This window comes from Ranitomeya imitator, chromosome 5 (assembly GCF_032444005.1).
Source record: "Ranitomeya imitator isolate aRanImi1 chromosome 5, aRanImi1.pri, whole genome shotgun sequence".
NCBI classification, from domain to species: domain Eukaryota; kingdom Metazoa; phylum Chordata; class Amphibia; order Anura; family Dendrobatidae; genus Ranitomeya; species Ranitomeya imitator.
In genome coordinates, this window is record NC_091286.1 from 545,042,173 (window position 1) to 545,068,574 (window position 26,402).

The 26,402-nt window shown below is 45.4% G+C and overlaps 1 protein-coding gene across 1 annotated transcript in view; it reads right to left on the reverse strand.

The window, feature by feature from the left end:
• Positions 1–26,402, reverse strand: part of HLTF (helicase like transcription factor) — a 178,774-nt gene that overhangs the window by 141,656 nt on the left and 10,716 nt on the right. Inside the window, exon 2 of the mRNA XM_069727608.1 lies at positions 17,077–17,287. Within this exon, the coding sequence (XP_069583709.1) occupies positions 17,077–17,287 (211 nt within the window). The remainder of the gene's footprint in view (positions 1–17,076; positions 17,288–26,402) is intronic.

Genomic DNA, 26,402 nt, shown 5'->3' on the forward strand with positions numbered 1-26,402 from the left:
TAAAACACCTGAAGCTAGGAGGCGGGGAGTGCACGATCAGAAGGCTAGAGAATACATTTCAAAAAACCTGATCTGCACATCCAAACATAGACACAGTGTGAACAGGTGCTGAACCCAGAGTCGCCAACTCGTATATATTTAAGTAAATAGGGCAGCACACTGCAGCGCCAAAACATGCAAACTTGAAAACACAAAATTTGAACTGCATTACTGCACTGAAAATATGAAAAATGAGAGCTTTTAGCGCATAAAAATGGCCAATTTTATGTGTACCTCGTAGCCACGATAAGGCATCTCTCTTATACGAGGCCCTACGCTTGACCTACCTCTCTGAGAATAAACGTCTCCATCTGAATGGGTACATGTGAAACCTCTCCTTGGACTCAAATTCTCTCTCACTGTGGAGGGGTATTGGACCTATTATAATTAAAACACCTGAAGCTAGGAGGCGGGGAGTGCACGATCAGAAGGCTAGAGAATACATTTCAAAAAACCTGATCTGCACATCCAAACATAGACACAGTGTGAACAGGTGCTGAACCCAGAGTCGCCAACTCGTATATATTTAAGTAAATAGGGCAGCACACTGCAGCGCCAAAACATGCAAACTTGAAAACACAAAATTTGAACTGCATTACTGCACTGAAAATATGAAAAATGAGAGCTTTTAGCGCATAAAAATGGCCAATTTTATGTGTACCTCGTAGCCACGATAAGGCATCTCTCTTATACGAGGCCCTACGCTTGACCTACCTCTCTGAGAATAAACGTCTCCATCTGAATGGGTACATGTGAAACCTCTCCTTGGACTCAAATTCTCTCTCACTGTGGAGGGGTATTGGACCTATTATAATTAAAACACCTGAAGCTAGGAGGCGGGGAGTGCACGATCAGAAGGCTAGAGAATACATTTCAAAAAACCTGATCTGCACATCCAAACATAGACACAGTGTGAACAGGTGCTGAACCCAGAGTCGCCAACTCGTATATATTTAAGTAAATAGGGCAGCACACTGCAGCGCCAAAACATGCAAACTTGAAAACACAAAATTTGAACTGCATTACTGCACTGAAAATATGAAAAATGAGAGCTTTTAGCGCATAAAAATGGCCAATTTTTTTTTGAAATGTATTCTCTAGCCTTCTGATCGTGCACTCCCCGCCTCCTAGCTTCAGGTGTTTTAATTATAATAGGTCCAATACCCCTCCACAGTGAGAGAGAATTTGAGTCCAAGGAGAGGTTTCACATGTACCCATTCAGATGGAGACGTTTATTCTCAGAGAGGTAGGTCAAGCGTAGGGCCTCGTATAAGAGAGATGCCTTATCGTGGCTACGAGGTACACATAAAATTGGCCATTTTTATGCGCTAAAAGCTCTCATTTTTCATATTTTCAGTGCAGTAATGCAGTTCAAATTTTGTGTTTTCAAGTTTGCATGTTTTGGCGCTGCAGTGTGCTGCCCTATTTACTTAAATATATACGAGTTGGCGACTCTGGGTTCAGCACCTGTTCACACTGTGTCTATGTTTGGATGTGCAGATCAGGTTTTTTGAAATGTATTCTCTAGCCTTCTGATCGTGCACTCCCCGCCTCCTAGCTTCAGGTGTTTTAATTATAATAGGTCCAATACCCCTCCACAGTGAGAGAGAATTTGAGTCCAAGGAGAGGTTTCACATGTACCCATTCAGATGGAGACGTTTATTCTCAGAGAGGTAGGTCAAGCGTAGGGCCTCGTATAAGAGAGATGCCTTATCGTGGCTACGAGGTACACATAAAATTGGCCATTTTTATGTGCTAAAAGCTCTCATTTTTCATATTTTCAGTGCAGTAATGCAGTTCAAATTTTGTGTTTTCAAGTTTGCATGTTTTGGCGCTGCAGTGTGCTGCCCTATTTACTTAAATATATACGAGTTGGCGACTCTGGGTTCAGCACCTGTTCACACTGTGTCTATGTTTGGATGTGCAGATCAGGTTTTTTGAAATGTATTCTCTAGCCTTCTGATCGTGCACTCCCCGCCTCCTAGCTTCAGGTGTTTTAATTATAATAGGTCCAACACCCCTCCACAGTGAGAGAGAATTTGAGTCCAAGGAGAGGTTTCACATGTACCCATTCAGATGGAGACGTTTATTCTCAGAGAGGTAGGTCAAGCGTAGGGCCTCGTATAAGAGAGATGCCTTATCGTGGCTACGAGGTACACATAAAATTGGCCATTTTTATGCGCTAAAAGCTCTCATTTTTCATATTTTCAGTGCAGTAATGCAGTTCAAATTTTGTGTTTTCAAGTTTGCATGTTTTGGCGCTGCAGTGTGCTGCCCTATTTACTTAAATATATACGAGTTGGCGACTCTGGGTTCAGCACCTGTTCACACTGTGTCTATGTTTGGATGTGCAGATCAGGTTTTTTGAAATATACAGAAGTATGTAACCTATTTTTATACTTAACAAATGTCGTTCATTCAGTATTTATATAAAGGGTAAGAATGGAGAGGAGGGAGTTTCCGGGAGGCGGTGCCTGAAGATGGCCGCATCTTACTTGAGCTCCTGACCTGAAGGGGACATAAATCTGAAAATAACCTATAAAAACCACCCTAAAGGCCAGGATAAGGACTGGACAAGGGTCAGTGGAAGCAGACCCGGCTCTCTTGTTTCCCCGGATCTCCAAGGCGCAGATAGCGCCGCAAGCACTGAAGCATCCCCCCTCGTGGCTGGAGACAAGCGGCTGGAGAAGAAGCTGCTGAGGGAGAGCGAACAGATCGCTTCATCCGACAGAGCAGCTGAGCTAAGCAGACTCAACGTAAGAAGAGGAGAGAAGCGGTATAGAATCGCGGTGTCCCCGGCACGCAGGTGTTGAAGGGGAAGAAGAAGGAGACGGCGTGGGGGAGGAGGTGGCTGGGCACCAGGCGCCATCTTGCTGAAAGCGCGCCAGTCACCACACTACCGGCCGCACCAGATCACAGCAGCGGACGAGCACAGGAGAAAAGCCGTCCTGCAGCTGCAACTGAGGAAGTGAGAGGGGCATCGCTGGAGGAGAGCTGCAGCGTCTCTGGCACCAGTTAACTGTGCCAGAGGAGGTAACTGTGAAAGGAAGTGTGGGAGCAGAGAATGGGCGGGAGCCATTGCTCAGGTAAAAGATACTGGGCTCTAGTGGGTCTCCGCCAGGAGGATTATTGAGCCCCACAGACATTGTTTCTTATTGAGCAAAATCACTGATTACTTACAGGAGGGCACTGTGACTCCTCCTGGCACAGAGATTGTGGAACGCTGGGAAGGGCTCACGCAGAGAGGAGCTTGGTAGCAGGGCTGCAGCAGTTCATTAGACTTTTCAATTTATCATAAAATGTAATAAGCACATTCAGCGATATCACTGACAACTTTTCTTAATCCTCAGACATCAATTTCACCATGGATAAATTTGTGGGTAAAAATGTTAAACCTGGCAGAGGCTCCACACGTAGCCAGGCAGGCACATCTCCTACGTCACAAAACGTTGAAGTTGAGGCTCAGAACCCGCAGTCCATTGCAAATGCTATTATTGAACGGTTGATGCCTGACATTGATAACAGACTAGCAGCTTTTCAAACCTCATTGGACACAATTGTCTCACAAGTCAATTCTCAGGGAGCGCGAATAGCAGAAGCGGAACAAAGAATTTCAGATCTGGAGAACTCTGCTAAAGCCCTTAAGGACAAACTAGATAGCAAGGATAAGGACATCTCAGACCTTGTGGACAAGGTGGACGATCTTGAAAATAGATCCCGACGCAATAACTTGAGGCTCATAGGCCTTCCAGAATCTGTTCCCCCCTCGGATTTGGTCCAAATAACATCAATATGGCTGCCAAAATCCCTTGGAGTTTTACCAACGTCAGGTGCAATAGCCATTGAGAGAGCACACAGGCTAGGATCTCCGAGGGGAGGAGGCAGCGACAGACCAAGACCAGTCATCTTTAAAGTATTGGATTTTCAGGACAAAATCCGCATCTTAGCAGCATTTAGAAAACAACGTTCCCTGTTATATGAGAATCACAAACTACTCCTGTTCCAGGACTACTCGGCCGCCTTGGCTGCCAGACGTAAAGCCTTCAACCCCGCATGCAAACTCTTGGTGGATAAGAATATCCGGTTTGGCTTGCAGTATCCTTCAATTTTACGCTTTGACTATGGGGGGAAAAATTGGTCCTTCAGTGATCCAGAGAAGGCTTTGAAATTTCTGCAAGAGGAGTCTCGGGCACTTGTTAGCTCTGACAAAACCTGAACAAGTAGAGCTGTTATAATTTGTCATTTTTAAGTGATATCGCGCTTAATGTTAATACCCTTTTGTCTTTAATAGGCATGTTATTTTTTCACGTAGTGCTCACTCTGTGGGTGAGCACCTTGGTTACAGTTAAAAAGTTTGAATGGGGTGGGGTTATGGGAGGGGGGAGGGATCTCTGCATGCGCAAACATAATGTTCAGGTTCTGGGAGATCTTACACTTACTCGCTGGGATGGGTGGGGGTCTCACACACAATATCTATACATAGGTCACAGAGCTGATCGCAAAGGTATTGGTTAATGGCGGATCAATCTAGCATTGAAGATGCCGCAGTCCGCGCTTTACAATGGTGCTCATGGAATGTGAACGGGTTAAATACCCCAATTAAGAGAAAAAAGGTTTTACATTTTTTACAAAAACAAAATTTCCACATCATCTTCCTACAGGAAACACACTGGATTAAAAATAATCACCCTTCTTTGCTAAGTAGGAAGTATACGCTCTGTGCTGAAGCTTCATATTCCAAAAAACAGCGAGGTGTAGCCATATTAATACATAATGATCTTAAATACGAGATAACTGATACACTGGAGGATCCACAAGGTAGATTTCTTTTGGTCAGAATCGTAATCGAGGGTATGCAGTTTAGCCTGGTTAATATCTATGCCCCTAATACACCTGAAGCACAAATCCAGACTAGACTGTTGGAGAATTTGGCGGGGTGGGAGACGTCTCGGATAGTGGTGGGCGGAGACTTTAACGATGTAGCAGACGTGACTATGGATAGATCCGGTCCTGGGGTCACTCACGGACAGGGACGAGGGAATGGCATCCAATCACTCTTAGACCACCTAGACCTGGTTGACGTGTGGAGAATACAGCACCCCCTGGATAGGGACTACTCCCACTACTCTCACGTACACGATTCCCACGCTAGGATTGATTGCTGGTTGGTGCACTCGTCATTAATACCCTTAATTACACAGTCAAACATACAAAATATCCATATATCGGATCATGCCCCAGTAACATTCAAATCTAATCTAACAACCCCAATACATCAGGAGAGGAAGTGGCGTTTTCCCTCGTACCTCTATCAGTCGGACGATTTTAAAAAGTATTTACAGATGTCATGGGAGGTCTATAAGGGTGACAACCGCGCTCATTGCGAAGACGCTCATTTGTTCTGGATGGCCTCTAAAGCCGTATTGAGGGGCCAGATTATTTCTTATGTTAGTCACAAAAAAAAAAAAGAAGTGATGAAACTTATGGTGGATATACAAAAATCATTGACCCAGGCATACAAGGACTTCAAACTAAACAATACACCAACGACAAAAGAAAAATTCTTAAGGGCTAGGGAAGAGGCGGACGCGTTGGCACAAGAGAAGGCCATGTTCAACTTAGACTACCAAAAACATAAATATTTTAAATGGGGCAATAGACCAGGAAGGGTGTTGGCGTCCCTTACACGTCCATATAGGAAAGCGACGAAAATACATAAAATCAAACGACGTGATGGTCACACCTTGGCAAACAATGAGGAAATAGTAGATGAATTTAGAGCATTCTATAGCGAGTTATACAGTTCGGAGTCGGGAGGGGAAGAGGCGAGTAGGGAGTTTCTTAGAGATCACCTAGCACCGACACTCACAGAAGAAGAAAGGGAGGCCATCAATTCCCCTATAACGCCCTCGGAGATTCTACAAGTTATAACTAAACTGAAATTATTTAAGGCACCAGGCCCAGATGGGTTCAGCAACGAGCACTATAAAATCCTGGGAACCAGCCTGACTCCACATCTGTGTGAGTTCTATAATAACATGGTTAAGTTTGGCCGCCTTCCTGACCGGTTCAATGAGGCGGTTGTCATTATTCTTCCAAAGCCAGGCAAGGATCACTTGCAAGTTGAAGGATATAGACCAATATCGTTACTTAACTCAGATTTCAAAATATTCACAAAAATTTTGGCTGACAGATTGCAAAGAATTATCCCTAATCTGATCTCACCGCAGCAGACCGGGTTTGTACATGGGAAATCCATCACATACAACATCAGAACAGCCCTGGGAGCCATATCCTACTGTAGAGTGAAACGACATATGAAATCTATTGTGGTTAGCCTAGACGCCGATAAGGCGTACGATAGGGTGGCGTGGGGCTACCTGTTTGATCTGTTATCATTTAGAGGGTTTGGCTCATGGTTCTGTGAGGCAATTAAATCTATCTATAAAAACCCGTTGTCTAGGATGTCAGTAAATAACACAATATCTAAGCCCTTTGAAATCCAGCGAGGGACACGCCAGGGTTGCCCTTTGTCTCCCCTTTTGTTTAATTTGGCACTAGACCCATTCTTGAGGACATTACAGAATGAGGCGACATTTGAGGGGGTGAAAGTGGGAACTGCATCTATAAAGATCTCGGCTTTCGCTGACGACATCCTTTTATTTATAGCTAACTCAACTCCGGCAATTCCGGCTATCATGAAAGTCTTGGAGAAATTTGGTAAATGTTCTGGTTTTAAGGTTAATTATAGTAAGTCTGAGGCTCTGGCGGTTTTCAGATCTGGGAGGTCGAACGATCCCTTGTTTCCATTTCACTGGAGCCAGGAATCTATTAAATATCTGGGGATAAGATTGCCTGCAGACCCCTCCATCTTGTATAGAGTAAATTATAAACCTTTGATTTCCTCCATAATTAGCCTTCTCCATTCGTGGAAACATTTCACGTTATCATTCTCAGGTAGATGTCATCTAATTAAGATGATAGTATTCCCTAAATTGTCATATGCCTTTCAGACGTTACCACTGCTCCTGACTAGGGCAGACCTTAGTATACTAAACTCAAATTTTCGTAAATTCATATGGGGGGGTGGGAGGCAGAACGCGTATAGGTCTCTTTAAATTGCAGGCGATAAAGACAGAAAGTGGTATAAATTTTCCTGACCTGGGTAGATACAATTTAGCAGCTAATTTTAGATATGCCATTGACTGGATAAGGGGTGTCTCTCATTACGCTAACGTTGACCTAGAACAACAATTTTACCCGCATATCTCATTGTCGGCTTTGTTACATTTGAAAGGGGAGGTTCTCCCGGCAGAGATACGGGATCATCCAACTATATGGCAAACAGTACTGACCTGGAGACGTTGTAGAAAAATTTGTAAACTGAGGGCAGGTTTGTCCCCATATCAGCCTTTCTTGGATAATCCGGGGTTCTTAAGGGGCTCCGCACCATCTTTCTATAGAGGTCTGGCTTCTCAGGGTTGCAGGCAAGCAATCGATCTATTGGATCTTAACTTTTCGGTATTAACCTTTGAGGCGGCATCGCAACGCTTCCCACTATTTAGTAACAATCCTTTCCATTTCTTTCAGGCGCGCAGCCTAGTACAGAAGTGTCAGCCGATTGGAGGGGCAGGAGAGGGGAGGACAAACCTAGATGGATTTATTAGAAATGCAAGAACACAACTGGCATCCATAAGTAACATCTACTCGGTAATACGCAAAAAATGGACGTGGGAAGGGAAAACTACGGGAGTGGCTAGATGGTTAAGGGACCTCCCAGGTTTCAAGGTGGAGGATCTTCTTGACGCTACACTAGCGCAAAGAAAAGTACTATCATATAGTAGCTACACTGACATGGCTCTACTAATATTACATAGAGCCTACATCACGCCTTATCTGCAGTCTAGGATGTCTCCTGTCTCAGTCTATTTGTGTTCTAAATGAAAATCCCGCAACACGGATATCTATCACCATCTGTGGAGCTGCCCGAAAATTCAGGAGTTGTGGGGTAGTGTTCATGATGAGCTACAAAAGTTATGTGGAGTCAGTTTTGCGCTTACCCCTCAATGGGCGATTTTTAACATTCTTGATGAGGCACAACACAAATTATCTAAATATATCAAAGCTACACTCGTGATATGGGCCTCGGCGACCAGGAAGAGCATACTACATCAATGGTTAAACCCGGCAGCTCCATCGCTTTCTGTTATTCGTACAAAAATCCAGTTCATATTTAAAATGGAATGGATGGATGCTTTGTCTAACAAGGAGAAAATGGCAGGCAGATTTTTGACTACATGGTCTACTCTCATCCCATCTCTGCCTTTGGAGACTAGGGAGAAACTGAAAGCGCAGTTTGAAAACACACAATGGTTACAGACGATAGGCGGCAGCTCACCAGTCCCGTAACTAGCTTTGACGGATATGCACATGCAGAGATTGGGGTTCCTGGGAGGGGGAGGGTTTGGGTTGAGTTTATGACTGCTATTTCATTTTGTCATTACCAATTGTTTGATGGTTATATTGAAAAATTTAATAAACAGATTTGGAAAAAAAAAAAAGAATGGAGAGGAGATCCAGTGTTACTTGATTATTTAATCTATTTGCATAGTTTTTCCTCCTCTGTTTTCAAAGTCAAAACTATCTGGCCTACACAATACATAATTAGCATGTCAGTAAACATAACTAGTCATCAAGGAAAAGAGCACACTATGTTATATCAAATATCACCTTACAAGTCAATAGTCCACATGCAATAGTCTGTTTTCTTGACCAACCTGAAATTCACACTTAAATTCAAAAGTCATCATATAGATAACAGTCTAATCTTCCTGGCTTGCTAAAAATAGTTGTCTGGTTAAATGGAGGATCTGACGGCTGGAGGTCAAAGAATTGCTATTTACCCAGATTATTCTGCTGCGGTTCAGAAACAACGGATGAAGTTCACCGGTGTCAAGAGACGACTGAGGGAACTGGGAGTGCAATACTCTATGTTTCCTGCAAAGTTAAGACTGGTGGCTTTTGATAAAACCCACTTTTTTCTGACACCGGAGGACGTTACCCAGTGAATAGACACCAATGCTAAACAACTCAAGGGAAAAGGAGACTGGACTACTGGGGAGATCCGGATGGGAGATATTTCGCTGTCGCTGGGATCTGTGATTGATAGCATAATTGCTAAAGGGATTGGCAAATGTTGGGGGCTGAGCTGAGCCATATTGAGGGAATGGCCAGAGGGTGCACTAATGGTTACTAAGTACGGGAGAGGAGGGTTATGCGGTGTACTGCAAGTTTGAATTGTTCTTTCTTTACATGTTCAAACACGTTGAAATGTTTTGATTTGTTTAAAGAACTGTAAGAAATTTTGTTTTTTTTACGATAGCGGGAGGTGAGTGGAGAGGGTAAAGCAAGGGAGAGTGTTTGCAATGGGCGGTGGAGCCCCACTCTTGATAAGAGGTAGAAAGTGTAGCATTGAAAGGGTTAGGGGGGTAAGCTAGGTTTTGGTAGGGGGGGGGGGGTGGGAGGTTAGACAGCTCATACTTGGGAGTAAAGATACAATGAAGGATGATGAGTTACATGATGGGAGGCCGCACTAAGATACTGAGCTGGAATGTAAGAGGCCTTGCGGATAAGTCTAGGCGAGCAGCGAGTCTGCAGTATGCTCGAGATCAAAGGGCTTCAATGATATGCCTGCTGGAGACGCATTTGGTGCGCGAGAGGGTGGATGTACTAAATAGGCAATGAATACAGAGGGCATACCACTCTACCTTCTCTACGTATTCAAGGGGTGTGTCAGTGCTGGTACCCGTGGGAGTGCATTATGAAGAGGTGAAGGTACATGTGGATGTGGATGGTCAGTACGTGGTGGTACAATGTAAAATAAATGGAGTGTTGATGTGTATAGCAACGTATATTCCACCTCCTTACTCAAGTAAGAAAATTAGAAAAGTGTTGGAGCAGGTGGAACGATGGGGCCCGACACCATTTCTAATTATTGCTGATCTTAACAATATATGCGATGACTTTTGGGACAAAAATAAAAACATCCAGAATAGGACGGGGGGCATACTACTACGTTTGGTACCTATGTTCGTGAAATGGGCATGATTGACCTATGGAGAGTTAGACATGTTGGGGAGAGGGGGTATTCATCTTATTCACCGGCTCATAGTACTTTGTTCAGAATTGATATGGCTTTAGGTAATCGTCTGTTGCACACGATGGTGGGAGACGTGCGGAACTTACCGAGGGCCCTCTCAGACCATAGTCCAATTGAGGTAGAGTTTCGATTGCTGGGGACACAGGCTGAGAGCAGGAGAGAGTGGAAGATCCACCCTAACTGGCTGCACAGTATTGATTTAGATAATATAAAACAGGAGGTGGCGAAATTCTTTGAGCTGAATGATGGGAGTACAGATGCTCTCCCTGTTTGGGATGCCATGAAGGCGTACTTAAGAGGGCTGCTGTTTAGGGATATTAGTAGGTGTAAGCAGAAGACGAGGGAGGCAGAGAAGGTAGCGGCTGATGAGCTGAGGGCAGCGGAAGACGATATGGTAATAATGGGAACTCATGAGGCTGGGAACAGATTAAAAACAGCGCAAAATCATATGGAGACAATTTTGTTGGGAAAGGCTGAAAGGAAGCGGGAATTTCAGAGGCTGAATTTTTCTTTTTTCTTTTTTTTGATTCAAATAAATTTTTATTAAGAATAACAAGATAAATGACATGTTACATTCTCATTTTCAATACAAAGCTTCCCCCCCTTCAAACATTCCCCTTCAATCCCACCACCCCCCAACCCCACCCAACAAAGCAGCTCACCTTGCTTAGCACTTCCATCATTAGACCAATATACTATCTAATCCCTCGGCCAATAATATAAGCCACATTTAACATTACCATTAATTAAGAACCTTAATTAACTCTCCCTCTATTATACCCCTATCCCATAGCAATCCACGGAGACCACATTTTATTGAACATTTTGATTTTCCCTCTTTTTTTATAAAACCCCTTTTCCAGTGTCAGGCCCTGCTTCACATACTGGAGGAACTCTCCTCTTGACGGCGGTTCTTCCCTAATCCAATTTCGAGCTATTACCTTCCTAGCCATGTATAACAATCTGGCAATAGCTATCCTTAGGTTGTTATCCACTCTAATCTCATCCACACATCCCAACAAGCACACTATACGATCCCTTGGCACCTTACATCCATACGAACCTTCCATACGACTCAAAACTACCACCCAAAAAGCAGCCAGTCTCGGACACGTCCACATCATATGGAGTATATCAGCATCTGCAGTTTTACACCTCGGGCATTCAGAATCATCACGCAAACCAGCCTTATATAGCACCATCGGTGACTTATAAACCCTGTGTATCACATAGAGCTGTGGCAGTCTATACGGTTCGCTCAGTGACAATCGTGGGACCCATTCTAGCACAGACTCCCAAGTCTCATTCTCCATTGGACCTAGATCCTTCTCCCATTTAGCTCTCGCCATTATTGGAAACCGCAATAGGAAAGTATGCAACAGATCTTTATACAAAGTAAATATGACTCCCCCAGTAGTCCCTTCATTACACACATACTCCAGTACTATATCCCTCTGAATTCCAATACCTCCGTTTCTACTCTGAGCTCCAAAAGCATGCCTCATCCGCAAATACTGAAATTCCCCCACAGTCCCAAGACCAAATTCCGCCTGTAATTGGGAAAATGATTTCAATTCACCTCGCTCAATTATTTGATACACGTATTGAATCCCTTTGACTTGCCATTCTGTCAGTACCCCCAGTGCCTCAAACTCCTGTAAGTTGCTGTTATGCCATAGCGGTGAGAATCTAGTCAAATCCGTGACCCCCCGTATATGTCTCAGCCAGAGGCTGACTTATTATCAGGAGGGAGAGACTGTTGGTCACATGCTGTCGCTGGTGGCTTCTGCCCAGAGGAGTACTTAGTTTGTCCATTCGCTGTTTTCTGGGAGTGGTAATAGAGTCTCTGAAACCTCTGAGATTTTGAAGGTCTTCGCGGACTTTTACGCGGGCCTATATTCCTCTCGGGTGGATGCGTCGGCGGGAGACACAGTGGCTTTCCTGGAGGGACTGGGGCTGCCGAGATTGAGTGAGGCAGATAGAGAAGAGGAACTGGGTCGGGCACTAAAGTCTAAGGCTAATGGGAAGGCGCCTGGAGTGGATGGGTTACCCGCTGAAATTTATAAAAATATGGGGGAGGTGTTAGTTCCCAGATTAAAGGTGGTTCTAGGCGAGGCTAAGTGTAGAGGGTATCTGCCAGCTTCCATGAGAGAAGCCATAATAGTGGTAATTCCAAAGGAGGATAAAGATTTGGGGAAACCTGAGTCATATCGGCCAATCTCTTTGCTCACTATGGATGTCAAGCTTCTGGCCAAGGTGTTAGCGACCCGCTTGTCGAGTATCATCACTAACCTGGTGCACCCAGATCAATATGGCTTTATGCCTGACAGATCTACAGTGGTCAACCTGCGGAGGCTGTTTATGAATTTGCAGCTTAGGTCTGACAACTGTGGCCAGAGAGTTATCGCATCCTTAGGTGCCCATAAGGCGTTTGATAGTGTGGAATGGGGATATATCTGGCAGGTGCTGAAGTGAATGGGTTTTGGCTCGCCGTTTGTGTCCTGGATTCAGCTGCTGTATTCACAGCCGTTGGCTAGAGTCAGAGTGAATGGGGAGTTATCTCAGTCTATAAAACTAGCTAGAGGGACAAGGCAGGGATGGCCGCTCTCTCCTCTTGTTTGCTCTGGCTGTGGAACCATTGGCTGCCAAAATTCGAAGGTCTGGTGAGGTGTCTGGGTTTAAGTACGGGATAATTGAAGAGACGATAATCTACTATTTCTGGCTGACCCGGCCGCTTCCTTGGGGGGTGCCATTGGGCTCATTGAAAGATTTGGCTCGTTGTCGGAACTGGCGATAAATTGGAGTAAGTCAATTCTGTTCTTTTTTAAAGTGGATGACGTGGGAGAGGATGGGAGTGAGCCTCTGGAGGATGGGCGACTTAAGGTGGTAAATCAATTTAAATACTTGGGGATATGGATCTGTCTACCAGTCACGGATTTCCTACATAGGAACCTGACTCCGGTTTTAGGTGTACTTAAGGCAAAAGTGGATGCTTGGATTGTTACATTTATCGGTGGTGGGCAGGGTTAATCTCATTAAAATTATTTTAATGACTAAAATACTATATATTCTTCATAATGCACCAGTTTGGATACTGCTCGGGAAATTTCGGCAGATTAACTCCCTGTTTAGGAGTCTGGTGTGGGGGAGACAATATCCACGCATCAGACTGGAGACGCTTCAGCGACCAAAGGAAGATGGTGGCTTGGCTCTGCCCAACCCTGAAGTATATTTTCTTGCTGGCCAGAGTTAACATTTAAAGGTCTGGGCGCATGAGGTGTCGTCCAGTGCGGTACAGCATTTGATGGAAACGGTGACGAAAAGATGTCCAGTAATACGGTGTCTGGAAGATGGTTCGGTTCCCTGGGGACATTGGGAAAATTGTATCCAACTATATTTTTGATATGCAAGCTGTGGGGCAGATTGAAACAAATCCGTGGGGTTACGGGTCAGACTAGATTCTCACAGTTATGGCATAATAATAATTTACCAGAGTTTGTGGCACTGGGGGTATTACCAGAGTGGCAGGCCAAGGGAATTCATTTCGTGTATCAGATCATTGAGCAGCGAGAGCTGAAATCCTTTCCCCAATTGCAGGTGGAGTTTGGTCTCAGGCCCTTGGGAGAATATCAATATGCGCAGATGAGGCACACTTTTTGAGCTCAAAACAGGGGCGAATGTATTAGAATCCAAGGAGATATAGTATTGGAATATGTGTGTGAAGGGACTATGAGGGGGGGGGGGTTATCTCAACCCTATATAAAGATACTGCATATATACCTTTTGGGATTTCCGATAAATGCGAGAGAACCGTATAGGCTGTCACAGCTCTATATAATACACAGAGTTTACAAATCTCCAGAAGTACTGTATAACGCAGGCTTGCGTGCTGATTCTGAGTGCCCGAGGTGTAAGACTATAAATGCTGGAATATTTCATATGATGTGGACGTGTCCGAGACTGGCTGCATTTTGGTTGGTTGTTTTGAGTCGTGTGGAAGGAGCGTATAGATGCACGGTACCTAGGGATCCGATGGTGTGCTTACTGGGGTATGTAGATGAGATTGGAGTAGATAGCTCCTGGAAGATAGCAATTGCCGGCTTATTGTATATGGCCCGGAAGTTGATAGCATGAAACCGGATTAAGGAGGAACCGCCCACAAGAAGAGAATTCCTTCAATATGTAAAGCAGGGTCTGACATTGGAAAATGGAATTTACAAGAAACGAGGGAAAATAGAAATGTTTGATAAACTGTGGTCTTCATGGCTTGAAATGGGATAGGACAGGTGAAGGGGTTGGGAAAGTCAAGGGCCTGACTTGGTGAAAACCAAGCATGGCGTACGCGGTCCTAAGTGGGATAAAATCCTCTAAGTACGATTGATAGAGGTGTTACTAAAAGAGGTGAGCAGTCTTATGGGGGTGGAGGGATTAGTTGGGAATGGTGGAGTTTTAAATCTGGGAAAACTTTGTATACTTGAATACAAGAATTTAATATGTAAAATGCAATGTTAATCTTAATAAAAATGTATTTGAATTAAAAATTGCCCCTCTCCACTTAGCTTCACATTGTAGGCTGCTATGCAAAATACAAGGTCAGCAGAAGATCCCCATCCTTGGCACATAGATAGCCAAATTATCGTTTATTACAGTCAGACTTATTATAAACTATGAGCAACTAAAGCACCCCTATAACGAGATGAATGATGAGTAACCAGTACACACACACTGAGCCAAATCAGCCAATGTAGAGATGACCTCTCTCCAGACCAAAAGTGGACAGCTTCTGCTCTTATATTATTCCCGCTGATCTCCTGAGTATTCTGCTTTATTAAATCCACCATACTGTTCCCAAAATATTGGCCTGTTCATTTAGTGCTATTTTTATGGTCTTTAAAAGGGTTTCTCTGAGAATTTTAACAAAATAAATTAAATATATCTAAATATCAAACATTTTACTAAATACAAGTGCTTCTCACAAAATTAGAATATCAAAAAGTTAATTTATTTCAGTTCTTCAATACAAAAAGTGAAACTCATATGCAGACTGTGAGCCCTCGGGGCAGGGTCCTCCCTCCTTCTGTACCTGTCAGTGCCTTGTTTTTTGCTCATGTTTATAGTATTTGTTTATATTTGCCCCCTTTTCACATGTAAAGCGCCATGGAATAAATGGCGCTATAAAAAATGCATAATAATAATAATAATAATAATAATAATATAGAGTCATTACAAACAGAGTGATCTATTTCAAGTGTTTATTTCTGTTAATGTTGATGATTATGGCTTACAGCCAATGAAAACCCAAAAGTCATTTTCTCAGAATAATTAAAGGGAACCTGTCACCCCGTTTTTTCAGATTGAGATAAAAAATACTGTTAAATAGGGCCTGAGCTGTGCGTTAGTGTATTTTGTGTACCCTGATTCCCCACCTATGCTGCCGAAATACCTTACCAAAGACCCCGTTCTCGCCTGTCAATCAGGCTGGTCTGGTCGAATGGGCGTGGTGACATCGCTGTTTCTTCCCCCAGATCTTGCTCATCTTTCCGTTGGTGGATTATGGCCGCCCCCACCGATAACCAGGGGAATAGCGCAGATCGCGCTCTTTTTCTTCACCTGCACAGTGGATTCGGCAGTTGGGCATGCGCAAACCACTACGCCACCAACGGAAAGATGAGCAAGATCTGGGGGAAGAAACAGCGATGTCACCACGCCCATTCGACCAGACCAGCCTGATTGACAGGCGAAAACGGCGACTTTGGTAAGGTATTTCGGCAGCATAGGTGGGGAATCAGGGTACACAAAATACACTATTGTAACGCACAGCTCAGGCCCTATTTAATGGTATTTTTATCTCAATCTGAAAAAACGGGGGTGACAGGTTCCCTTTAACAAAAATCACCTGCAAAGGAATCCTAAGCGTTTAAAAAGGTCCCTTAGTCTGTTTCAGTAGGCTCCACAATCATGGGGAAGACTGCTGACTTGACAGATGTCCAGAAGGCAGTCACTGACACACTCCACAAGGAGGGTAAGCCACAAAAGGCCATTGCTAAAGCAGCTGGCTGTTCACAGAGTGCTGTATCCAAGCATATTAATGGAAAGTTGAAGTAAGGATAAAGTGCTGTAGAAAAAGGTGCACAAGCAAGCGGGATAACAGCAGCCTTGAAAGGATTGTTAAGAAAAGGCCAGTCAAAAATTTGCGGGAGATTCACAAGGAGTGGACTGCTGCTGGAGTCATTGCTTCAAGAGCCACCACACACAGATGATCATAACATAATCATCAACATTAACAGAAATAAACACTTGAAATGGATCACTCTGTTTGTAATGACTCAATATAATGTTTCACATTTTGTATTGAATAACTGAAATAAATTAACTTTTCGATATTCCATTATTTGTGAGAAGCACCTGTACCTGTGCTCTTTTGGGATTTTAAATGTCATATGCCATAGCAGTTTCCCAGCTAACAGGTACCAGGACGGACTGGGTAAAAAACATCTGCTCCAGACAGACGTTGGGTGAGAGCAGCGTCCTGTCATGTATCCTGAGCGCGTATTCCTCTATTCACTGAGCCTGACAGGAGCTGCTGGAGTTCACGGTCTTCAGCCGGACAGGGCATTTCTGCTTAGTCTGACAGAATCCTCTCTGTATTGTGAGGAATCTGAGTAAAAGTGTACGGTAAGTGTTGTTTATTCCAGCATTTCCATGCCGTCCTGCCCTCCACTAAACCGATCTCAAAGAATACTTTCAGCTAAGTGCACAGATGGATACTAAGAATTACAAATATCAAATGTATCTTCAATATTGTTCATCTTCTGGATTTACCCAATATAAAGAAGCTTATGCTGATTTGTAATTTTTCTTTACATAATTATACCTACCACTCCTGTATAGTAACGCAGTCCAACCACACTGCCTCTCAGCACACCGAATAACAGCAGAGAGTCCAGATCTTCCTCTCCAGATGCAGAATCATCCGCTGAAGATGTAATGTCTTGTACTTCATCAAAAAATATATTGGGAGAAGCGTGCACCACATGGCTACCTCTTCTGTTATACTGCGGAGACTGCAGGAACTTCCAAGCTGAGCCCCTGGTGAATTTGCAAGAGGAACAAACAGTTAATTGGGTTGTGCAGGACTGATGAGCTACGCTTAAAGCTGTGGCCTAAGGCCGGAGTCACACTAGAGCATAATACGGACGAGTGCTATGCGATAAAAAATTCCCATAGCACTCAGACCAATGTTATTCTATGGGGCAGCTCGCATCAGGCAGAATTTTCTCGGCCGTATTATACGTGCATAGGAAATCCCAGCATGCTGCGATTGTCACCATATTACGCCCGAAATATGCCAATAAAAGTCTATGGCTGCGAGAAAAACTGTCACACCACACGGACCATCAGTGTGACTTGCGAGAAATACGCATCGGTGTCCTATAGAAAAGCCGGCAATTCAGTGCGGTGTACAGTAAAATAACACTGACAGGTTAAAATAGAATAGATAAAATAAATGTCTACACATAGTATAGGTGTGTATATATTTCATAGAGAGCTGGATAGCAGAATAGCCGATAATTGAATTATCAGGTTCTGTAAAATCATTGCAGAAGCCGATAGGATATGAGACATGGTTTACATTCATTCAGTAAACCATTGCATATCTGTTAGATTTTTATATGTCCCTCACTAATAATGCTAGTAGTGTGTGTGTGTGTGTGTGTGTGTGTGTGTGTGTGTGTGTGTGTGTGTGTGTGTGTGTGTGTGTGTAAAATTTTGGAGCGGTGTTAAATTAAATGGTTAATTCACAGAAAATAATGGCGTGGGCTACCGCCCAATTTTCTCTGACAGAGAGGGAAAGCCAGTTACTGAAGGCAGATATTAATAGCATAGAGAGGGACCATGGTTATTGCCCCCCAAGCTAAAAAACATCTGTAAGATGAGCCAATTCAGCCACTTAGCCTCTCTCGTCCCACTGCCCTGTAGCGGTGACATATGGGGTCATAAGGGGTTAATGTCACCTTGCTATTGTAAGGTGACATTAAGCCTGGTTAATAATGGAGAGATGTCAATAAGACACCTATCCCATTATTAATCCAATAGTATGAAAGGGTTAAAATTAAACACACATTGAGAATCAAGTCTTTTAATCAAATAATTAAACACACAGGTTTAACACATTTATTGCACACTCAATCCAAGCAAAGCCCTCGTTCTTCTGTAAAAAATTTCAAAATAAAAAAAACAACAATATCCCAAACCTGTCCACCGTACAGTCAAGTCCCACGCTGTAATCCATCCCAAGGGTTAATTAGTTTACAACCCGGAGCGCTGCTAATGCTACCGGCTGAGCTGTACACTATGGAGGAATGAATGAAAAGCTGCTTGCGCAGCCTCCCCGCCTGACCGAACATGAACTCTGTAGCATGGGAAAGTTTCTGAACATTTTCCCACACTGTCAAGTTCACCACGTCAGGCGGGGAGTCAGCGCAGCCTAAGTGACGTCAGCGGTAGTCACTGAGCATGCGCTGACTCCCTGCCTGACACGGTGAACTGACAGCGTGGGAAAATGTTCAGAAACTTTCCCACGCTAATGAGTTCATGTCCGGTCAGGCGGGGAGGCTGCGCAAGAAGCTTTTCATTCATTCCTCCGTGGTTTAGAGCTCGGCCGGAAGCATTAGCAGCGCTCCGGGTTGTAAACTAACCTCTTGAGATGGATTTACAGCGTGGGACGTGACTGTACGGCGCACAGGTATGGGATATTGTAGGTTTTTTATTTTGGATTTTTTTAAACAAAAGAAGGAGGGCTTCGCCTGGATTGAGCGTGCAATAAAGATGTTTAAACCGGTTTAATTATTTCATTAAAAGACTTTACTCTTAGGCCGGGGTCACACTAGAGAGTTTTACGGACGTATGAGAGGCGCAAAAACAACGCATTGCAAACGGACCAATGATTATGGGGCAGCTTCTATCTGGTGTATATTACGCAATCGTATTTTACGGCCGTACAAAATCGCAGCATGCTGCGTTTGTCAGCGTATTGTGCAAAAAATACGCCAATGAAAGTCTATGGGGGCGAGAAAAATACGGATTACACACGGACCAACAGTGTGACTAGCGTAAAATACGCAAGAGTACAGCAGGTGACAGGAAATCTTCCAAGCCCTCAAGCATACAAAAAAACCCTGTTTGGGAGAGAAGAACAGACAAATCGCGGCGCCCTAAGTGCGTAAACACAATATTATAGTCTTTAAAGGGTGCACAACTTTATGCACTCACCTGATAAAAGACTAAAATGGCTTTAGATCGTGTATCCTCAATCAGTGGGTGTTTTCCTGAACTTGGTCCACACCCCTAATCAAGTTTCTGAGACTGGGATAAAAGTTATGAAATAAAAAAATATGAAATATCATCTTTGAATGTGAGTCCTGGGAAGCGCTGCCATTCATGGGCTGGATGTGCTTTTCTTGAAGCCCTCAAGCAGGAAGCTCAGACATGCTAATTAGCTGAAAAACCCAGACAGACATCCCGGAAGTCTACCGCATGCCTCCACGGAGTCTTCAGCGTCATGGCCAATATTATAAATGTGGAAATGCTGCTGGTCCTGGTGCAAGAGAGGCCCGAAATTTGGGACCAGAGAGATGCCCATTACTCCAACCGGGCCAGAAAAGAGGCGGCATGGAGGAGCATATGTGGGATCCTTTTCCCAGAATATGAGCAGCGGCCACATGAGGTCCAGAGGCAGATAAGTAAGTACACTCATGTTTCTCACACTCTGAAGAAGATTACAAACTGCATTACCAACAGGAATATGGCCATAATGTTGTTTAAATTAAGATTAATCTAATTTACCTATTTACCGTATATAGCACCATTAATTACATGGTTCTGGACATGAGAAAGGGGTTCCGTTTATACTTGTTTACATGTCGTTTACATTTTCCAAATTTACAATCACATACTGCTACAGAGGGGAGAGGGCCCTGTCCTTATGGCAGGAAAATCTATGTACTTTACATTATATCATATTGTGCTGTTAAAGGTTACAATATTTATGTTGATCTTTTTTGAAAAATGCAGGTTACTAGGCCACATTAAAATCTGTAATATCAATGACACATTATGGTACAACTGTGCACAATGGCCTTATACATTTTTTTTTTTGCCCTTTCATTGGAGTGGAAGATGTTATGAGACGATGGCGCAGCATACGCGACCAATATAGGCGCGAAAGACAGCAGAGAGCCAGGAGTGGGTCAGCAGTGCCTTCCAAAAAAAGAAAATATATTAAGACCAACTTTCTTTTTTGGACCCCAGTATACATCTGAGACCGTAAGTAAAAACATCATAAAACATAACACATATCTTTAATAAAGGTAAAATTGTTAATTTAACAAAAATATTCATAAACTTTACAAACAGAACACAGTCCAACCTCACTGAGAGGGAGACTGGCTCAGACTCGGAGGCCCTGATAGATCCGGTTGGGGAAGGAGAAGAGGTGGCTGGCCCATCTTCGGATCCTCCCAGGGACATCCCTCATAGAACTTCTTCGTTTGCATCACAAGATCCGGCAACAATTGGCCAAGGAGCTGCACCACCACCCACAGCATCACCAGTTCCAGTAAGCCAGGATAATCCTGGAAACAGCAGCCCTACTGTTCCACTGGAGACATCCCCACAGCCTGCGGTCATTTCCCGCCGCGGACGCAGAAGGAGCAGAAGGAGAGAGCTGCAAGACTATCGCAGGAATGTGGACATTGGGGTCCTTAATTATTTGGCCAGGGCGGCACAGGATGATGGTGAGGGGGCCTATGTGAGGAGCCTGGCCCGGTACCTCCGTACCATACCCCGTGAGGTGAGGCTACGTGTGAGAGGGTGTTTTCAAATACTTATTGATTTATTGATGCATGTACCACACCAAATGAACCTTATGAATTGTTTCAGTTCATTGAGAGATGGCAGCTGTCAGCACGTAACATCCTGTGCCTTCCATCATCTCAACAGGTGCATACTCAACAAGTATTTGAAGCACCCCCTCCACGTGTGCCTACACCTCTACCCCTTCCCACCCAAAACCCACCAAGGCCAGCACATTACCATATGCCATCATACCATCAACCTTCCCAATATGGCCACTTGTCCAGACCCAGTGCTGGAGGCTGGTCCCAACCTGGGTTTGGACGACATGGCCATATTGGTGGGGGTTATGAGGCAAGGCCTTATTTACAACATCATGAGAGCCATAGTCAAAACCCTTATTATTTGAGCCAACACACAAATGGCCAATATGAGCAAGGGCATCATTTAGAGCAGGGTCAGACATCATACTCCCAGGATGATGTACAATTGGCCCAACAAAGGCCACCTGACCAGGACCCTGAGCTTCCGCCATCACCTCCATCAACTTACAGAAATCTGTAATGTATATTGGTTTATGAGGCTTGGTTTTATATTTTGCTGTAAGAATTTTTTTTTATTTTATTCTGCTGTGATAGCAGTTTGGTATGTTTTTGTTTACAAATGTTTTTTTTTTTTATGCTTACATTTAGATATAAAACCATATGATATCAATATGGTGTTTTCCCCCAAAAAAGGAGATTTTTGTGTACTCACCGTAAAATCTTTCTCTTAGCCTCTAATTGGGGGACACTTGACCATGGGTGTTATGCTGCTGTCCACTAGGAGGCGACACTATGCATAATCTGAAAAAGATTAACCGTGGCTCCTCCTCTGCAGTATACACCCCTGGACGGCGTCAGCCTTCTCCAGTTTTGTGCAAAAGCATTAGGAGGAACGTAACATGAATAACATAACCATGCCTATAAGAAGGCAACTATGTACGAGCTCAAGCAAAAAATATGAGAACTCAACAGTAACAACGGCCCGGAAGGGCAACAGGGTGGAAGCTGTGTCCCCCAATTAGAGGCTAAGAGAAAGATTTTACGATGAGTACACAAAAATCTCCTTTACTCTGTCGCCTCATTGGGGGAATCAGACCTCCGGAAGGACGCAGTCCTAGACACATATACGCAATGCCCTGACAAGATCAAGCGTATGCAGAGCCTTCTCCACTCTGTGAACCGGGACCAGACAAAGGGATGGCAGTGAAATTTCCTCATTGAGGTGGAAGTTGGACACAACCTTCGGAAAGAAGGATGTGACCGTACGGAGAACTACCTTGCCCTGGTGAAAGGCCAGGAAGGGCCGTCTGCAGGAGAGTGCTGTCAGTTCAGACACCCTGCGTAGCGAGGTGATTTCCACCAGGAAAACCACCTTCTGGGAGAGAAGGCGGAGCAGGACCTCCTTAAGGGGTTCGAAGGGTGGTTCCTGCAATGCTGTCAGGACCAGGTTGAGGTCCCACGTTTCTAGTGGTCGTCTGTAGGGGGGGGACCAAATCGGGAAACCCCCTGAAGAAAAGTCCTTACTTGCGGCTTGGTAGCAATGCGCCTTTGAAAAAGCACTGAGAGGGCTGACACCTGGCTCTTAAGCGAGCCCAGGGACAGCCTGGCCTCCAGACCCGATTGGAGAAAACTAAGTACTTTGGGGAGGAAATAAGGGAGTGGGGTCAGGCCACGAGATTCGCACCAGGTAAAGAAAGCTTTCCAGGTACGGTAATAAATCTTGCCAGAGGCTGCCTTCCGTGCCCTGATCATGGTTCCAATGACGTCCGGCGAGAGCCCTGCCTGGGTTAGAACCCAGGTCTCAAGGGCCACACCGTCAAATTGAGAGCCCCTGAGTTCTGGTGGTAGAACGGGCCTTGTGATAGAAGATCGGGGCGGTCGGGGAGACGCCAGGGGGCATCTGCTGTAAGTTGTACGATGTCGGCGTAGCATGTACGTCTGGGCCAGTCCGGCGCGATTAGGATGGTTGGAACTCCCACTTGCTTGATCTTCCTCACCACTCTGGATATCAGGGGGAGAGGTGGAAAAATGTACAGAAGCTGGAACTGGGTCCAGTCCTGAACCAGAGCGTCTGCTCCGAGCGACCACGGATCGTGTGTTCTGGCCATAAATTTGGAGACCTTGGCATTGAAGTGGGATGCCATTAGGTCCACATCCGGGGTCCCCCAGCGATGGCAGATCTGGCAAAAAATTTCAGGATGGAGAGACCACTCTCCCGAGCCTATTCCTTGTCGGCTGAGGAAGTCTGCTTCCCAGTTGTCCACACCCAGAATGTGGTCCGCCGAGAGAACCGACCCTGTACCCTCCGCCCAGTTGAGGATATGTGACACTTCTTGCATCGCCTACAATTATTAGGTTCTGTAGAAGGACGTAGATCTGGGGATTTATTATGATGGAATATAGGCTGAACTGGATGGACAGATGTCTTTTTTCGGCCTTACTAACTATGTTACTATGCCTGGGTACTGCGGGTCCCCCCTTGGTGATTCACATATGCCACAGCCGTGGCATTGTCTGACTGTATTCTGATGTGAGAGGCCAGTAAGTGATTCAAGGCCCTCAATGCCAGGAGGATGGCACGAATTTCCAGGATGTTGATGGGCATGGTCGCTTCCACTGGGGACCACTTGCCCTGTGCCTTGTGGTGTAGGTGCACTGCACCCCAACCCGTCAGGCTCGCATCGGTGGTCAGAACCTTCCATTGACCTGTGAGAAAGGATTTCCCCTTTGCTAGCGAGGTTGGTTTGAGCCACGAGTGCAGGGACCTCTTGGTTGACGACGTTAGCCGGAACTCCCTGTCGAGAGAGAAAGGGTTCTTGTCCCAGGACTTGAGAATGGCTAGTTGGAGAGGCCTGAGGCGAAACTGGCTAAATGGGACAACTTCTATTGCTGCACCCATCCTGCCGAGGACTCTCATGGCAAACCGGAAAGATCGAGAGGGTTTGCGCAAGAAGGTGCGAACTCCTAGGTGGAGAACCAGTGCCTTGTCCTTAGGAAGGAGAACTAGACCCCTGGAGGTGTTGAATAGCATTCCCAGGAAGGTCAAAGACAGACTCGGGGTTGGTGATGACTTTTGTAGGTTGACTAACCAGCCCATGTGACTCAGAGTGTCGATTGTGATTGAGACTCTGAGCTCGCAGTCCTTGAAGGTGGGAGATTTGATGAGTAGATCGTCCAAGTATGGAACGACTACTATGCCTCTGGAGTGCAGGATGTCCATGGTGGCTGCCATGACTTTGGTAAACACTCTGGGAGCCGTGGCAAGTCCGAATGGGAGAGCCACGAACAGGTAGAGGTCCCGGTCGATTGCGAACATGAGAAGTCTCTGATGGGCAGGTGCAATCAGTATAGGCAGGTATGAGTCTTGTATGTCTATGGAGGCGCGATATTCTCCCTTCTCTATGGACGCAATGATGGACCGAAGGGACTCCATGCGGAGGTGACGGACCATACATATTTGTTGAGCTGTTTTAGGTCCAGTATGGGCCGCACGCTGCCTCCTTTCTTGGGGATTACGAATAGATTGGAGTAGAACCCTCGGAAGCGCTCAGCCGTGGGGACCGGTACTATGACTCCTGCTTGAAAAAGCGAGAACGCTTGTTGGAAGGCACGAGCCTTGGCTGGTGGTTTTGGGGGGACAGAGAAGAAGAATCGGTCCGGTGGGTTGGAGGTGAACTCTATCTTGTATCCGGAAGACACTAGTTCCCTGACCCACCTGTCTTCTGTAATAGGCAGCCAGACATGGTGAAAGAGCAAAAGTCGGCCACCTACGGGTGTGGTGTCTTCCAGAGTCCGTGAGTCATGATGAGGAGAAAGTCTGAGATTTTCCTCCTCTGGGCTTAGACTGGGCTGCTTTTGACTGCCAGGTCTTGTCCGAACTTTGCGTCGAACGTGAGTTGTCCCTGCGTGGGGAACGGTTACGATTTTGTGCTGAACATGAGATGGACCAGCCCGAAGAATTCCGAAACGATTGGAATCGAGTTTGGTTACGCTTCTTGTAAGTGCACTTAGGTTTCAGTTGGGGAAGAGAGGTACCCTTACCACCGGTGGCGTTGGATATCGTGTCCAACTGTTCACCGAAAAGTCGCCCACTGAGGTAGGGGAGGTGCGTGAGGGACTTCTTTGAGGCTGCGTCCGCTTTCCATTTCCGCAGCCAGAGGATACGCCGAATTGTGATGGCGTTTGATGCTATCCCCGCTACGCCCCTTGCTGAATCCAGAGCTACATGAAGCATGTAATCTGCTACAACTGCTATTTGAACCGCTTGGTCCGACCACTCAGGAGCGGATGCTTGGTGGCCAGCTTGTAAATTTTTGGCCCAGGCCAGAATGGCCTTGGCAGCCCAAACTGAAGCGAACGCGGGAGCCAGGGATGCCCCTGTAGCCTCGAAAATTGAGCGAGCCATGCTTTCTACCTGCCGGTCTGCTCCGTCCCTGAGGGTTGAGCTATCTGGCAGTGAAAGGAGGATATGTGCTGCTAGTCTAGAGACTGGGGGATCCACTTTGGGTGGGTCTGTCCATTCCTTGGTATCTTTCTGCGGGAAGGGGTACCTCGCCTCCAGATATTTGCGATTAGCAAATTTTTTCTCAGGCTGTGAGAGCTTCTTTTTAAGGATCGCCTTAAACTCTGGGTGGTTAGGCTACGTTCACACTAGCGTTCTGCTAGTGTGCGTCGCCTTAGCGTCGGGCGACGCAGCGGCGACGCACGCGTCATGCGCCCCTATGTTTAACATGGGGGACGCATGCGTTTTTGTGTGTTGCGTTTTGCAACACTTGCGTCTTTTTTGCCGCTAGCGTCGGACCATGAAAACGCAACAAGTTGCATTTTTCTTGCGTCCGATTTTCGGCAAAAAACGACGCACGCGTCGCAAAACGCAGCGTTTTTGCGTGCGTTTTGCCGCGTTTTTGTGTGCGTCGTGCGTTGCGTCGCCGACGCAGCGGCGCGCAACGCTAGTCTGAACGTAGCCTTAGAGAAAACCTTAGGCGGCTTCAGAGGTCATTCAAAAGAAATCTTGTGTTCTGGGGCCTCAGGTGGCGGATCAGAAATGTCCAGCACCCGATGGATGGAAGAGATTAAGTCCTCAACTAGCGCTGCATTGCTAGGGTGGATTGGGATCAGGGACCCCTCCGTTTCCTTGTCTGAGTCGGAGTCACAGATGCCTTCCGAATCCTGTGTATCACTGAGGCGTCCCCTGCTGGGTGAGCTGGGGCGGAGGCCTTCTCTGGTCGGGGATTGCGGAGATCTGCATTGTCTGCCCCTGGAAGGGGATGGTCTAGATGACCTGGATTCAAGCTCTCCCTTTGCTG